This window comes from Mesitornis unicolor, unplaced genomic scaffold (assembly GCF_000695765.1).
Source record: "Mesitornis unicolor isolate BGI_N332 unplaced genomic scaffold, ASM69576v1 scaffold34384, whole genome shotgun sequence".
NCBI lineage: Eukaryota > Metazoa > Chordata > Aves > Mesitornithiformes > Mesitornithidae > Mesitornis > Mesitornis unicolor.
The window spans coordinates 134-14037 of NW_010179988.1; the positions used below are offsets into that span (position 1 = coordinate 134).

Consider the following 13904-nt stretch of genomic DNA (forward strand, 5'->3'; position numbering starts at 1 on the left):
TTTGTGTTTCTCTTCATACACTTTCCTATTAGTTTATAGTATTTTCACCACCCCCCCCCCAAAAAAAAAAAACAAAAAAAAAAAAAAAAAAACAAAAATATACTCATTTTTCAATGCTTGGGTTAAAGTTTGCTGATAGTATTTTCCCCCCCCCCCCCCCAAAAAAAAAAAACAACAAGAAGAAAAAACAAACAAAAATATACTCATTTCTCAATGCTTGTGTTAAAGTTAGCTGTGTGGATTTCTTCCCCTCTAGGGACATATTGTTCGTAACTGGAAGGTGAGATGGTTCGTTCTGCTTCAGGATAAGCTGCTGTATTACAAAATTGAAGGAGGCAAGAAGGAGCCCTCTCCAAAGGGCAGGATCCTTTTGGACGGCTGCACTATTACATGTCCATGCCTGGAATATGAGAACAGACCGGTATGACTGAAAAAATGTATCCCTTCTCAATGATGTTCACTTTCTAATTTCTCCCATGTCTTTCCTCTCGATTTCTTTGATTACTGCAGCCATGTCACTGGGTCATGCGTTTCCAGAATTAGGCCCAGCCAAGTGCAAGCTACCATTAGCAGTGTAACCAGAGCAAGCAATGAACTTCCTCATTGTGTCTTTGCTGTTCCCTGTGCCCAAATCTGAGTCATAATCATCAACAAAAAATCCCAAAAGACCTCACCCACCCACACACACAGTGGGAAGAATAAATGTGAATGCATCAGCCCAACAGTGTGTGGAGGGACGGCATGAACAGCTCAACCAAGCCTGAGGAGAATGGGAAAATAAGGAAATTTGTCTCTGGTAGTTGCTTTATACCCTGACTGTGTCCACGGAGTGATCATGGGCAGCTGCTCTGGAAAGTTTCCAGCAAGAGGGCTCTGGAAGGGAAAGTGCCTCCTGCGCTTCCCTGCTCCCCCGGGCAGCGGCAATGCAGACTTCCTCTGAGTGAGGCCAAGGAAATGACTCTGGCAATTGCAGGCTATTGCAGTGCTTCTCCTGGCAGAAGGAGCCTAGGGAGAGTTTGTAGTTGTTGAGATAGTAGAGATCTGGATGTGGAAAGCTCCAGAGTCGGCAGTACTCTCCTATGTAATCCAGTACCTGGGTGGTCTCCTCTAAGTATCACAAGCTCCATGCATGCAAACCATGCTTGCCACTGAAAACTAGGAATTTGGGGGGCTGAGGATGGGGCAAAAAACCCAAGAGTTGTGCCCACCATCCTTCTGGCCAGGAACTGCTCTGTACTGCTCAGATGGAATGCCGTATCAGACTTATTTGTGCCACTCAGGCCATCGCTATAAGGAGCGAAGTGCAAGTGCAGGACAACAGCTAAACGATGTTGCTACTTTGCACTTTTTTTCTCCACAGCTACTCATCAAACTCAAGACAAAAACCAACACAGACTATTTCCTTGAATGTTGCTCCAGGGAGGAGCGAGACTCTTGGGCTTTGGACATCACTGGAGCTATCCATGCTGGTCACCCAGTGCAGGTAGAAGAGCTTCACAGAAAGAAGAACTCTTTCAAACTGATAGAGAATATCAGCCTCCAGTAAGTGCACATGGTTTCTCCTTCTGCTATTGCTGTAGTCTGCAAAGTGCCTGAGCTGAAGGATGGGATGTGCTCTTCTCTGCACAGATCCTCTCCTGTGTGGCCAGGAGACTTCTCTGCCCTAGGTCTGCACACACTTTTGCCAGTGCACAGGAATGCACTTTTTACTGACCATTATATTTTGGGAGTATGTGGGTACTGCACAGGCATCTCACTGCAGGCTTGAAGACCTTCCTGGTGAGCTGCAGGGGTTCTCACTGGGGAGGTGTATTACCTCGGAAGATGTATGACAGGGAAAGACTGGGTAGTGACAGTGTTCATCCCACATGGGTGAGCTTTCAAAACTGGTAGCCGGAATCCAGATTGGGATTTTTTAGGGTATTATGTTTAAATGAGAAACGATTAAGAGATAGAAAAATGATACTCATTTGATTTGTGTTGAGAAGGTAAATGGAGGCTGACTATAGCTCAGTTTGAAGTACTTTAAATTGAAAGATACTTTGTGAGGCAACTTATTTAGTGCTGCTATTGGGAGAATGAAGTTTTCCTATACTATACTTAGGACAGAACTTCTGGGGCGGTATATAGGCTGTTTCCCATCTTTAGGATGGTAATCATGAGGAGAATCCAGGCACTGACAGAAGTATGTGGCAATTTCTGCCTGTCTTTCTATTCTACTGATGTTGTCCTGTGTTCTCTTTTGCAGCCACATAGTGGAGAGGATGTATGACAACAGTACTGGAATTAAGCTGACCTGCAACTTGGAGCAAGGCAACAGATACAAAGAGACCTTCACAGGTACACCTGCTGCAGGCAAAGAGCTTCCTCACCGCTGAAATGCCACACTGCAGGGACGAGGGAGCTACTGTATTGCCTTTGTGGTGGGAGCAGTTGTGGCCCAGTGGAAAGGAGTGGTGCAGCCAAGCTCTTTGACACCTTCCTCTCTTGCTCTTTGGATATATGGAAGTGCATGTAGGACCCCACACTTTCAGTCAACCTTGCACTTCATTGACAGTCTTTCTGATGGTGCCAAAATTTTTCAGCAAACGGAGACGTGCGTGACAGGAGACCATGTCTCACCTTGGAAGAGTACATTGTCTTGGTCTGAAAGCTGCCTTTCTCCCTGCAGGTTCTGCCCTGGTGGACTGGCTCATCTCCAATAGCTTTGCTGTGTCACGATTTGAGGCCGTCACCTTGGCATCCATGCTGATGGAGGAGAACTTCATCAAGGCGGTGGGAGCCCACAGCATTGAGGCCATGCGCTACAGTGACCTCTCTGAGCAGTTCCTTGACAACTCCACTGCTCTGTACATGTTTGTGAGTGACACAGCTGCCAACAGAGGCACCTCCTCTGGCTCTGGTCACACACTTGATTTGGGGCCATGGTAAAGGGGACACACACAGCATGCAACCAAAGACAAAATATGCAGGCTATGAAAGTAAATGCAGAAGAAACAGCTCTGGGCTTTTAATAGTGCAAACACTCGCACATAATTAGGCATTAAAAGGGGTATGTCTCTCCACTGCAGTGCTGTGTCTGCATTTAATGGAGGCCATGCTGTAGCTATGCAGATACTCAAGGCCACAGTGCATGTGTAGGCTTTACAGCTGTAATTTGCTGCTTGTAAATCTCAGACCTACAAAGCTGAGCAGCAGGGCTACAGAGTAGTGTTTACTCAGGAAATATGAGCTAAAAACAGCTCAAGGAAAAGAAAATGCAGAACTTTATACTTTAAAATGTGTTTAGATTAAAAAGTCAGACCATCTTTTCCCTATTTGCAGGCTGAGAGCAGTAGGAAAAATATAAGTTCCAAAGAAGAGCTACAATTTAATGTCTCTGAATTAAGCGGCACAATTGTGAAGCAAGGATTCTTAGTGAAACAGGTAAATACAATCTTTGAACCTTCCCTGGGAAACAAGAAAAATGACAGCTCTTAGGGCTTCCTAGAGAAAAAAACTGTGATTTATCCAAGCGCGACTGGAGAGTTGTGGCGAGCGGAGCTAACTTGTCTCTCAGCACTACTGTCAGAGATCACATGGTGAAGAGTATCTAGTGATGAAGAAGTGAGCTATGGAACTTGCTGCTCAGACAGGATTAATTGGATATTCTGTATATATTGAGGGTATACTAAAAGGTATGAAATAGTATCAAAACCAAAAGTCCCACAGAAACTCCAAATCCCACCAGAGGTGTTACATTCACTTCCAAGTGGATCCACTGTTCCTCTGGTTTAACCTATCCCATTCAGGTTGTGTGAGCAGCTATGATGCTCTCATGGCCACAGATTTCAAAGGTGAGTAGATTGCCTTTTGCATGAAGTCACATTTACCTGTGGACAGTTACTTATGTACATGGATGCTCTGGTGGTGGTGAGACCTGTTTTCTTTGGGCGCGGTTACCTGTCAGCAGTAATTGTGTACAGGATCCCACCTTAGTCAGCCCTTGCTGTGATCAAGATGAGGATCAATCACACTGTTCCAAAGCACAACGCTGCCACCTGTACCACATGGCCACATTTCTACTCTGGAGCTTTGTACCCTGAGCTGCAATTTTTGTGTCATGCAAACTGGATCCTCAGACACTCCCCAAATCTCCCTCCACCTGCTGCCAGGATGCAGCGAGGGCTGGTTGGGGGCTGGGTACTAGAAGCTGCTAGAGGATCCCCATGGGGCTGGCAGAGCAGCCCCCCCATCACCACAGGTCATGAGAACTGCCCAAGTGCCTTCCCCCATGGGCAGCAGTAGCAAGGAGAAGCCTCTAGCAGCCCCAACCATAGGCTGGCCCTGAGCCCCAGCACCAAACCTCCAGGACCCGAGTAATGCTCTCAGGGCCTGGTACAAGCTTGCACTGTCCTACACTGTCAGAAGCTGAGAGGGCTGGGGGAGAAGAGTGAAGAGCTGCAAACAAACCTGATATAATCCCCTCAGAGCACACACAGCATGGGTTTTTAATCCAAGACCCATAATGAATCTGAACTTAGGAGCAGGAACCACGTATATAATCACTTGGTCCTGTCACTCTGCTTTCTTGGTTCTTAACACAAGGAAGGGAGAGAAAATGGAGTTATCAATGCATGAAGGAGGATGATAAAAGCAGAAAATCCTGGGAGTTACTAAGATGTCAGAAAAGAAAATTTCTCTATTTGTTCCAAACCCTCTTTTTTCAGTACCTGCTTAGGGCTTCTCTACAGCCTGCAGGAGAACAGCCATTGCAGCAGGTATTTACTGGTGGTAACTTTAATTTTTCTGTTTTGCAGGGGCACAAGAGGAAAAACTGGAAGGTGAGGAGATTTGTTTTGAGAGCTGATCCTGCATTTTTGCACTACTATGACCCCACTAAGGTATGTGAGTGGGGAGTTACTACCCCCAGAAATCCTCTTACAGACCTAAACATTATAATGAAATACAATTATGCTTTAAATGTTTCTCTTACTGAAATCTCATTCTGGGTTCTCCTATCTATTGACTGGGGAATAAGACCTCTCTGGCCTTACCCTGAGAGGTTGTCCTTCCAGGATCTTCTATCCCTGCATCTACCCTCCTGATATAATAATCAATGTGAGCAACCCAGAAGGACATGTGGATCCATCAGCCCCAGACGCATAGTGTACCACAAAGCCCAATAGGTTGCTAAAACAACATGTATAGAAATGTTTTACGTGACTTTTAAAGAAAACACAGACAATGTAACAGTGAAAAAAGCTTATGGAGTAGGGGTTTTTTTGTTGCCTGTTTCTTTGTGTGCTTTTTATTGCACTGCAACTCACCCTTGAATAGAATCATAGAATTGTTTAGGTTGGAAAACACCTTTAAGATCATCGATTCCAACTGTTAACCTAGCACTGCCAAGTCCACCACTAAACCATGTCCCTGAGTACCACATCTACATGATTTTTAAATACCTCCAGGGATGGTGACTCAACCACTTCCCTGGGCAGCCTATAAACTCAAACTACAGAACATGAAGATTAGAAGAGAGCCAGCCTACTGGTGAAAGCAGTCAAAGTTTTCTCACACAGTCTCAGTGAAAAGCAGCAAGCAGAAATACATATATATATATATGTATGTATGTATATATATATATGATACACACACACATATATTGATGTCTATACATAAGTTTGAAATGTGATTGTTAGCCTACCCTTGTGCTTTTAATTTATCTCTGCCATTCCCAGCTTCATCAGAGAAACATCTGAGACTGAAACAACATAGTAATGCATGTAATTACATCTCCTAATTGGCGTCTCTTGTGACATGGGTGTTTTATATCTGGAAAGACTGGCATTACATCTCTACCTTCATCAAAATAGGTGCTGTGCTCTGGGAAATTATTCTAATGGTGATGTTTTCCAGATAAGCCTCATTTCCTTTTTCTTTTCAGGAAGAAAACAGGCCAGTAGGTGGATTTTCTCTTCGTGGCTGTCTTGTCTCAGCTCTGGAGGACAACGGAGTCCCAGCAGGTAAGCACGAGCCTCTAAACTTTCATACATAGGTATTTATGCCATAGCGATACAGTCTTTGGGTGTAGGTTTGTGTGCATGTCTATATGCACAAGTGGGCTGGCCTTTACTCTTCCTTTGCAAGCAAGGGAAGAGGCATAGCATAAAAAAAATCCCCATGCTGCTGGGTTGTGCATACCAGAGGGGATTTTTTTTAAAGTGTTATTTCCACATATCTTGGGTGTTCCCCTTTCTATGGGCTTTTCTCAGTCGGATGACCTCTGAGACAGTCCTAAGATGCTGATTAATATTTCAGAGTTAACAGATGAAGAGGAAACACCTTCTTTTTAGGTGTTGTTTATCTCAGTCTTGAGGCATCCGGTGATGTCATCCCTTTTCTGTGTGTCCTCTCTACCTTTTCTTTTTTGATATGCTAGAACCCAAATGTATAGAAGACATAAAGACAGCAAATACAAAAAAAGAGTTCTGCTAGTGAATATGCTTAGCTTAAGCATTTGTCTGGAACCTCAGCCTCACAGATAAGTGTTTCTGCTGTTAAAGCCATTTATTTTATGACAGTAAGCACAACGTATGGATCTCAAATCTGGAGCGTCTTTCTAAAGACAAAAGACAGGGTCTGAAAAAGATATGGTCTAGGGCAGGGGGCCATGAAGAACAATAGCGCTCCTTGCTGAAGATGGGCAGGAGCAAATCTAATCTACTGCACAAACTGGTAGGAAGTTCATCCCTCCAATGTATAACTCAAGTAGGTTCCTTCATCTAAACAGTGGCTATTTTATATGTGAAGCATAGTACACAGTAGTTCATGCAGTCTGTGTGAGGAATATCTGTACTATATCTTTATTTTGCAGAAGGGAAATCAAAGACACAAGAACTTTAAATGTCCATCCATAATGAAATGGAAAGGTCTGATACTCTAATTCACTAAATTAAAATTCTTCCCTACGAAGCTTCATACATTTATTTCTCTGTACAGCTTCCTGATCTGTCGTGGTTTTTTTCTTTGCAGGAGTGAAGGGCAACGTGCAAGGCAACCTTTTCAAAATCATCACCAAAAATGACATTCATTATTATATCCAGGCCAGCTCCAAGGCAGAGCGAACACAGTGGATTGAGGCAATCAAACCACTGACATGAGGTGCACTCCGTGCCAAATAACAAGTCACATTTGTGACCAAGTTTCCTGCTCTCGTTGTCTGGGAGTGTTGTTTTTCCCTTAGATAGTCTACTTTCGTTATTTGTATCACCATAGCACCTAGCAACTCCTGGCAGACCAGCATCCTAGGTGCCTACGAGTCATGTAGATTCAGAATAATTCCACACCAAGAACTTACCATCTAACCAAGAGACAAAAGACAACAGGTGGATACAGACAAACAGGGCTTTACAAGGAAACAATGAGATAGAATATTCCAAGACAGAAGAAAATAATTCTTTTGTACAAGTATTCAGTCTATATCTGACAGAGCCAGGTCGTGCTTTATCCTAAAGCAACCTTTCCCCTTTATAAAGGGGCTCATAAACTTAATTAGTTAAGACTTATTGAATCAAAGTCATGAAAGATCCTGGTGTCTGAGGCTGCCTTTCTTGGCATATCACAAGACTCTTGTGCTAAGCCGCAATCCAGCTGCCAGGATAATCATTATTGCAAAACAAACCAGAGGTCTGTCTGTCCATCCTTCTGCTCCACCATTTGGTTCTCTGCTAGGCTGAAAAAGACCAAAAGATCCTCCTCTCCAGTATATAGATTATTCTTGTGCTGGTAATGGCCCATAGTAGTACAGGATCCTGAGTATCAAATCAGACCACTGGTAGTTATTCCAGACAATTGCTGGTGATGAATATATTGGAAGAAATACTCAGCCATAAAAGCAAGACTTTTCCTCCTGATTATCACCGTAAGTCCATTTATGTGGAGTACCATTGGGACTGAGAACTCTAATAGCAGATCCAACTGTTGCTTTTGCTATTTTAAGCCATTAAATTTTCTATTATTTGTCTAGTAAACTTGACTTTTATATCATTAAATATAAAAAAAGTTCCACGCGTTTGAATCTCCTATGCTCTTTAGACACAATTTTTCTCAGGAGGCAGTTTGAGGATACAAAAATAATGGTTTCATAGACTGTAAATTTAGTTTTATATAGAAACCGAGACATTCTCCACAACATCAGAGGGTAGAATGGAATGTATGAGATGATTAAAACACCATCCCAGCCTGCTGATATACTATTTTCATAGAATTCCTCATGTTATCTGCGTACCTGTATCTGACAGACAGACTCTGCAGAGCCTCGGAAAGCCCTCTGAAGACTGCATGCGATATATTGTCCCTGAAGTCACAGTGGACTTCGATAGCTCACTATCCACAGAATCACCTCTTTGCAGATTTTTTTGGTCACCTATTTATGTACTGAGAAAAAGTATCTTCATCTAGAGACTTTACCCTTCATCCTGTGTTATAAGCAAGTAATTACAACAGAGCCAAAGGCAGCAGCTATGATACATGCCTAAATATGTATTAGTAGACTAGCCATGTATTTAGAACTTTTTTCTACAGCAATGAAATAACAGCACAACACTCTTGTGTATTCAAATATTTAACAGAGCTAGTAAAGAAGTTTGCCAGAAAATATGCAGTTTTAATTGAATACATGAATGATCAATGCAGTTTCAGCTACAAATACCATTTCCTAGGGCTGGTCCAGAGAACACTGTGAAATCCACAGCTGTTGAAACCTTTCAGTTCACAAGAACGCTACCTGCAAAAGACAAGGATGGTGGTAAGGCATTTGCATGCTCTGTACTGGGAAGCACAAATGGCTTTGTGCTGACTGAGCAGAGCTTCCAGGAAAAGCAATTCCCTCCTGGTAACATAAGCCTTGCTGGGGCCCACCAGACTCCCTTATTTACTTATAAGGAAATCTTCTGCTTCTCTTTTTCTCAGTCCCACCACCTGCATACTGCCCAGTTCTAGTCACAAGGGTAACAGCCACCCCACCACAGAGGGTGACCTCCACCAGCTGGCATGCCTGGGGGATTAGAGGAACATGAGGATGTGAGATACTGCATAGCATCATGAATCTTGCCATCTGAGAGGCCAAGAGAGTATCTAAGCAAAGATCTCTGATTTATCTGGACCAGGCATAGCTCTGCAATTGCTGAGTGTGTATGAGGAAAAAAAAGTGTATGTTTCAAACATATGAAATGAAAAATATATAAATATAGATAAAAATATAAATGAAAAAGATACAATTCCCACTCTCCAGAATCAGCCAGGGGAAAAAGACAAAATATTTCTCAGAGAGGAGAAAGTACATTTGCCTCTGTCCTCTGGTGATATTGTGGTCTCCTTTTTTTCAAGCCACTTTGGTAAGCTTGATGTCCCCTGTGATCTGCAAAGCTTTCACCAAGTTCAGGGGCTGAATGCGGTGAGTGAAGTCACAGAGCTGCCGTCCATCAAGCAAGACTCGTATTTGCTGGTGTTCACATAAGAGCTCCATCTGCAATGGAAAAGGACAGGGGATGGTGGTAGAGACACGCTGCAGAGCTGAATTCACCAGCATGAACTTAGAACCCCACGTGATGTGAATAGTGAAGCGCAAAGTCTACCAGTTCTTCTGAAATGCCCCTAATAAATAACCTAATCTGTGCTGAGATGATGCTGTAAAGCTCCTTATAGCAAGTTCTCTCACTAAGACTAGAGAAAGGAACGGACCTCTCTCATCGGGGCTCAAACTGTTGCTCTCTGTGCCATACCAGACTAGTTAACCTGGGAGTTTCAATAGTGAGCAATTTGTGATCATATAAGTAGCCTTCAGCCTTTCTCCCCCTCTTTTCTCCACCCTCATCATAGTACCCCAAAAATTACCTTAAATGTGTCGCCTGCCACAAATGGGAAGTAGGGAATAGTCTTCTCTTCTCTTCCCCATTTCCCAGCAATTCGTGCATTTCGGGTGATGGATTTGTCACTAAAGTTAACTGTAAATAACAGCCCAACATCTTTGTTTGCGTCCACTGGATCACAGAGCAGAGTCACTGAAAAGCTGAAAAAACAAATGACTGGGACTTTCAGAAATGTGAAAGAACATAGTGAGCACATCAGAAGCCTGAACAGACTAGAGACAGATATTGATTTCTTGTCAGACTGAAACACGGGGCTCCTACAGGAACTCTGCACAGGCTTAAAAGCTGCGGAAAGGGATGAGAACAGGTCAGTCTCTGTTTCTCCTCTGGTTTCCGGTAGGATGCTAGGGACTTCTGATGTTGCTTTCCCTCTCTTGTGACAGGAATCAAACACATTTGTATCCTAAAAGAGGTTATAGAAAACTCTTCACAAGTGTTGATTGCACTGGAGTTGATGACTGCAGATTCAAAAAAAGTGTAATGACAGCACAGTTGCTGCCATCCAGACTAAACATAGCAATGAATCTGCACTCGCTGTGCCAAAACCACTGGTTTTCAAATGGTGTCGATTCCAGCCCGCAGCAGACAACCGAGATGTGAGTTCAAAATTGCACCTCTTCCTGGAGGAGAAACACCCCTTGTGTGCCCTCTCTGGTTCACAGTACGTAAGAGCAAGGAGTAGAAAACACTGGCAGGGCAGTCAGAAGGTCCAAATAGTGAATTCTTTCTCACCCTTTTAATCTCAGTCTGAGAGGAGGAAAATTAAACAGAGCTAGAAATTATGAATCTATATTACTTTCTTCCTCCAAAGAGCACAGTCCCTGAAGAAATCACTTGAATTTAGAAGACAGGTAGAAACACATGTGACAGAGGTGAAGTCCCCACCATCCCCTTCACCTACCTCTTGGGGCTGGAGTGTACCACCCCTATGACGGTGAGTTTCATGGCTGGTCTCAGGCCACCTTTAATTTCGCCAACATACTGCTCCATCTGCAGGGAACAGTGAAAACATACACTAGGTAGGTGTAGTGTAGTAGGTTACACTGTGGGCAAACCACCTTCAACAGCTGCTTTGGTCACCTCATTTTAGTTGATTTTATTTTTACATGTACGAAAGAACTTAAAAATATTTCTGGCCTAAAATATTTCTTGTGCTTTTGGTATAAATTCTGTTGGTTCTGGTATCCGAGGCGAGTGAGAGGGCCGCTATAACCAGCCAGTTGGTAACGAGGCATTGGGCTGCCTGGCAGGATGGCTGGCTCTGGCTGGCAGTTTCTGACCAAAAGTGCCATCGGTAAGATGAGTGATCGCTGTCAGTGCTCTGTCTGACTGACAGTGTGACTGCTGACCCTGGTCACTGCTGACCCTGGTGGCGTGCCTCAGGTGGCCCTGGGAACAGCCAACACTGACTTCAGGTGACTGACGTCACTCCTCAAGACCAGAGCAGGTATTGCAAGTGCTGAGGCTGCGGTGACCCACGCGTCTCACAGGTGACAAGACACAGATAGCCGACACTCCTGGGATGAGCCAGTGATAGCTGCTATAGTCTAATGACACAACAAATCTGATTGCAGCGCTCCATGCAGCAGATCAAAAGCTTTGTGGCAGCATGACACTGAGCGCAGACTCTGTGCGAGCTTATTGAAGTTCATTAACAGATTTTGATATGCCAGCTTGACACCAGCAGGCTTTACACTGGACCAGGTGGCTTCTGTCCTCTGCCATAAGAGCACAAAACCAGCACAAGTGCTGCACCTCCACTTCATGTTGACAGAAACACAACCATGTCCTCACAGCTGACCCCAGGTACACCTGTCCCCACCACTTGTCCAAAGCCAGAAAATGGCTTCTCGGTGGAACCACTGTTCTGTTCACAGGGACCTGTAGCTGCAGGCTCCACCCAACAGTCAGAGCTATGTTTACTGTCCCCAAGTAATTCTCTCACTGCTTCAATGATCAGTGGAGAAACTAACGCAGGCTATGGCTGTCAGTGAAAAATAAGAGAGATATCTTGGAAACAAGTGATGGGGATGTTTTGAAACTTAAGTTTCAGAAATGGCTTTAAAATGTAAATGCCAGCGTAATACACTGTAGCATCTAATCACTACCTATGCAGAGTCACTTAGAAAGAAGCTGCTATAAAATGCTAAGCGTTATTAGCAATTTGTGTGACACTGATAATTTTCCAAGGCAGTGCACAGCAGACTTTATCTTTCCAGTGTTACAAGGTAAAAATTTAGACATTTTTTGCTAGAAGATCTGCACAATTGTTGCATGGTTTAATATTTTGACTATGAGCAGCACTGCATCAGCATGGAAACCCACAGACTTCTTCACAGCAAATGGGCTTCCATTCAAATGTAAGTTGCTACAGGTATTTCATACATATTTATAAATTTTGGGAAATATAACCAGTGTTTGATTTTTAAATTATTGAATGCTATCTAGCTTAATGGAAACATAAACTGAAGATGAAAAATGTTTTGCCTACACTCCATTTCCAAATTTCAATATATTAGTTATATCTTCTGCTAAGATGACCTTAAACAATGTATTTTCCCACCTTGACATTTACATCCAGCCACCTTTACAGCTTCACAGATATATCAATAAACCTTGAACTTGTAACAAAGCAAATATTTGAAGAAATTAATTTAAAAATTACCTTAAAAAATGACAGCACTACTGCTGATTGTTAGTAAAGTACATTTACCTTTGCAGAAGCGGGCAAGTAAGTTTTGAACTTTCTAACAAAGGAAAAGCATTGACTACGTGAGATGTTTCATGTGAAGGAGCAGCTCCTCAAGTAAAGACTCTGACCATAAGGAGATACTTTAAACTGAATAAAGAAATTAGAGAATGGATAATAAAAGAAAAGTTGCCAGGTTAAATGAGCTTCATCCTCATACAGGTTCTGTGTCCCACTAAAGCTCCTGCTTTGCCTACACAAGAGATGAGATACAAATACCCCAAATTGAAAGTGCACATTGAGAAATAATTTGTGCAGTGCTGCACCATAGTAAGCACCATCATTAAAGGCACAGGGAATCAGAACTGAACAGATCGAGCAACGACCACATGTTCCAGCTCATCAGACAGGGCTGCAATGAGTTCAGAGGCATGACTATCCATGCACCATTGCTCTGCCAATGTTGAGTTCACAGGGCAGGTGAAAAACACTCAGGATGCCATCAGAGGTAATGGCACGAACTCCTGCAGCACCTTACATGGTTTATTGGCCGGTCCCGGCATGTACACATTGACATAGCCCCCTTCCCATACTGTCCATTCAGGAGCCCTGTGGTCACTTACTTTGGGACACCTCTCCTCTGTCATCACCACTCTGCCTCTTACACTTGCCTCCACTGCAGCAGTCCCCGGAGGAGTTTTTGTTTTCTGTGTCAGGACAAAACCAAACAAAAAGTCCGGAATAAAGGGAGGATGCTGGGGGGGGTGTGGGTGGCTTATCTCTGTCAAACAGTGGCTGGACACCACCCAGAGCAGCAGCTGAGTCATGGCCCTCAGCGCCTCAACACTCTGTGCCTCGTCCTGCCGGGGAGGCTCACAAATAACATTGGCCCCCGCCACCCCACAGAGGAGGGCCTGGCAAGCCCACGTCTGCAGCCATGTCTGTATCTATACCTACACATTTTTAAGTAAGTATTCAAAATGATGGCAGGGGGTGGGTGTGTTGCATAACATATTGTATTTGTATATGTAATACATATAAATAACATGTCGTTTATTTATTTTTATACCATTTCTGTCCTTTCTCAAAGAGGTAAATGTATTTACCTATATAGACCTATCTACAGCGACGCACACATATTCGGTTATACACATATACAAGAGGTAAGTAAACACACGCACTTACATGCATCTACCCCTATATGTACGCCTCTTTCTCCATACAGGGGTGTGTGTATAGGAGTACACAATACACATACAAATACTCCAGAGCAGACGAAGCAGACCCCCCCCACGCCACGCCCC

General features: G+C 43.5%; 2 protein-coding genes across 2 annotated transcripts; one reads left to right on the forward strand and one right to left on the reverse strand.

The window, feature by feature from the left end:
* Positions 1-256: 256 nt before the first annotated feature.
* Positions 257-7210, forward strand: PLEK2 (pleckstrin 2; the record flags this gene model as incomplete). Its single annotated transcript, XM_010182969.1, has 8 exons — positions 257-421; positions 1361-1542; positions 2249-2340; positions 2672-2859; positions 3325-3426; positions 4800-4883; positions 5927-6005; positions 7015-7210. Coding segments are annotated over 8 exons (1020 nt in total), but the record flags the coding sequence as incomplete, so codon positions are not given.
* A 2041-nt stretch (positions 7211-9251) lies between these two features.
* LOC104535404 (galectin-related protein A-like) lies at positions 9252-13247 on the reverse strand. Its single transcript, XM_010182968.1, has 4 exons — positions 13224-13247; positions 10813-10901; positions 9877-10051; positions 9252-9508 (listed from the first exon to the last, which is right to left on the reverse strand). Exons 1-4 carry the CDS (start codon positions 13245-13247, stop codon positions 9365-9367), a joined length of 432 nt encoding a protein of 143 aa, XP_010181270.1. The 3' UTR covers positions 9252-9364.
* Between the last annotated feature and the right edge of the window lie 657 nt (positions 13248-13904).

Excerpts from the sequence above, each read along its gene's own strand:
- LOC104535404 (XM_010182968.1), bottom strand. The coding sequence starts at position 13,247 with ATGACAGAGGAGAGGTGTCCCAAA. Across the intron at positions 10,902-13,223 it reads CAGAGGAGAGGTGTCCCAAA|ATGGAGCAGTATGTTGGCGA; the intron begins GTAAGTGACCAC and ends TGTTCCCTGCAG. Across the intron at positions 9,509-9,876 it reads TGGCAGGCGACACATTTAAG|ATGGAGCTCTTATGTGAACA; the intron begins GTAATTTTTGGG and ends TTTCCATTGCAG.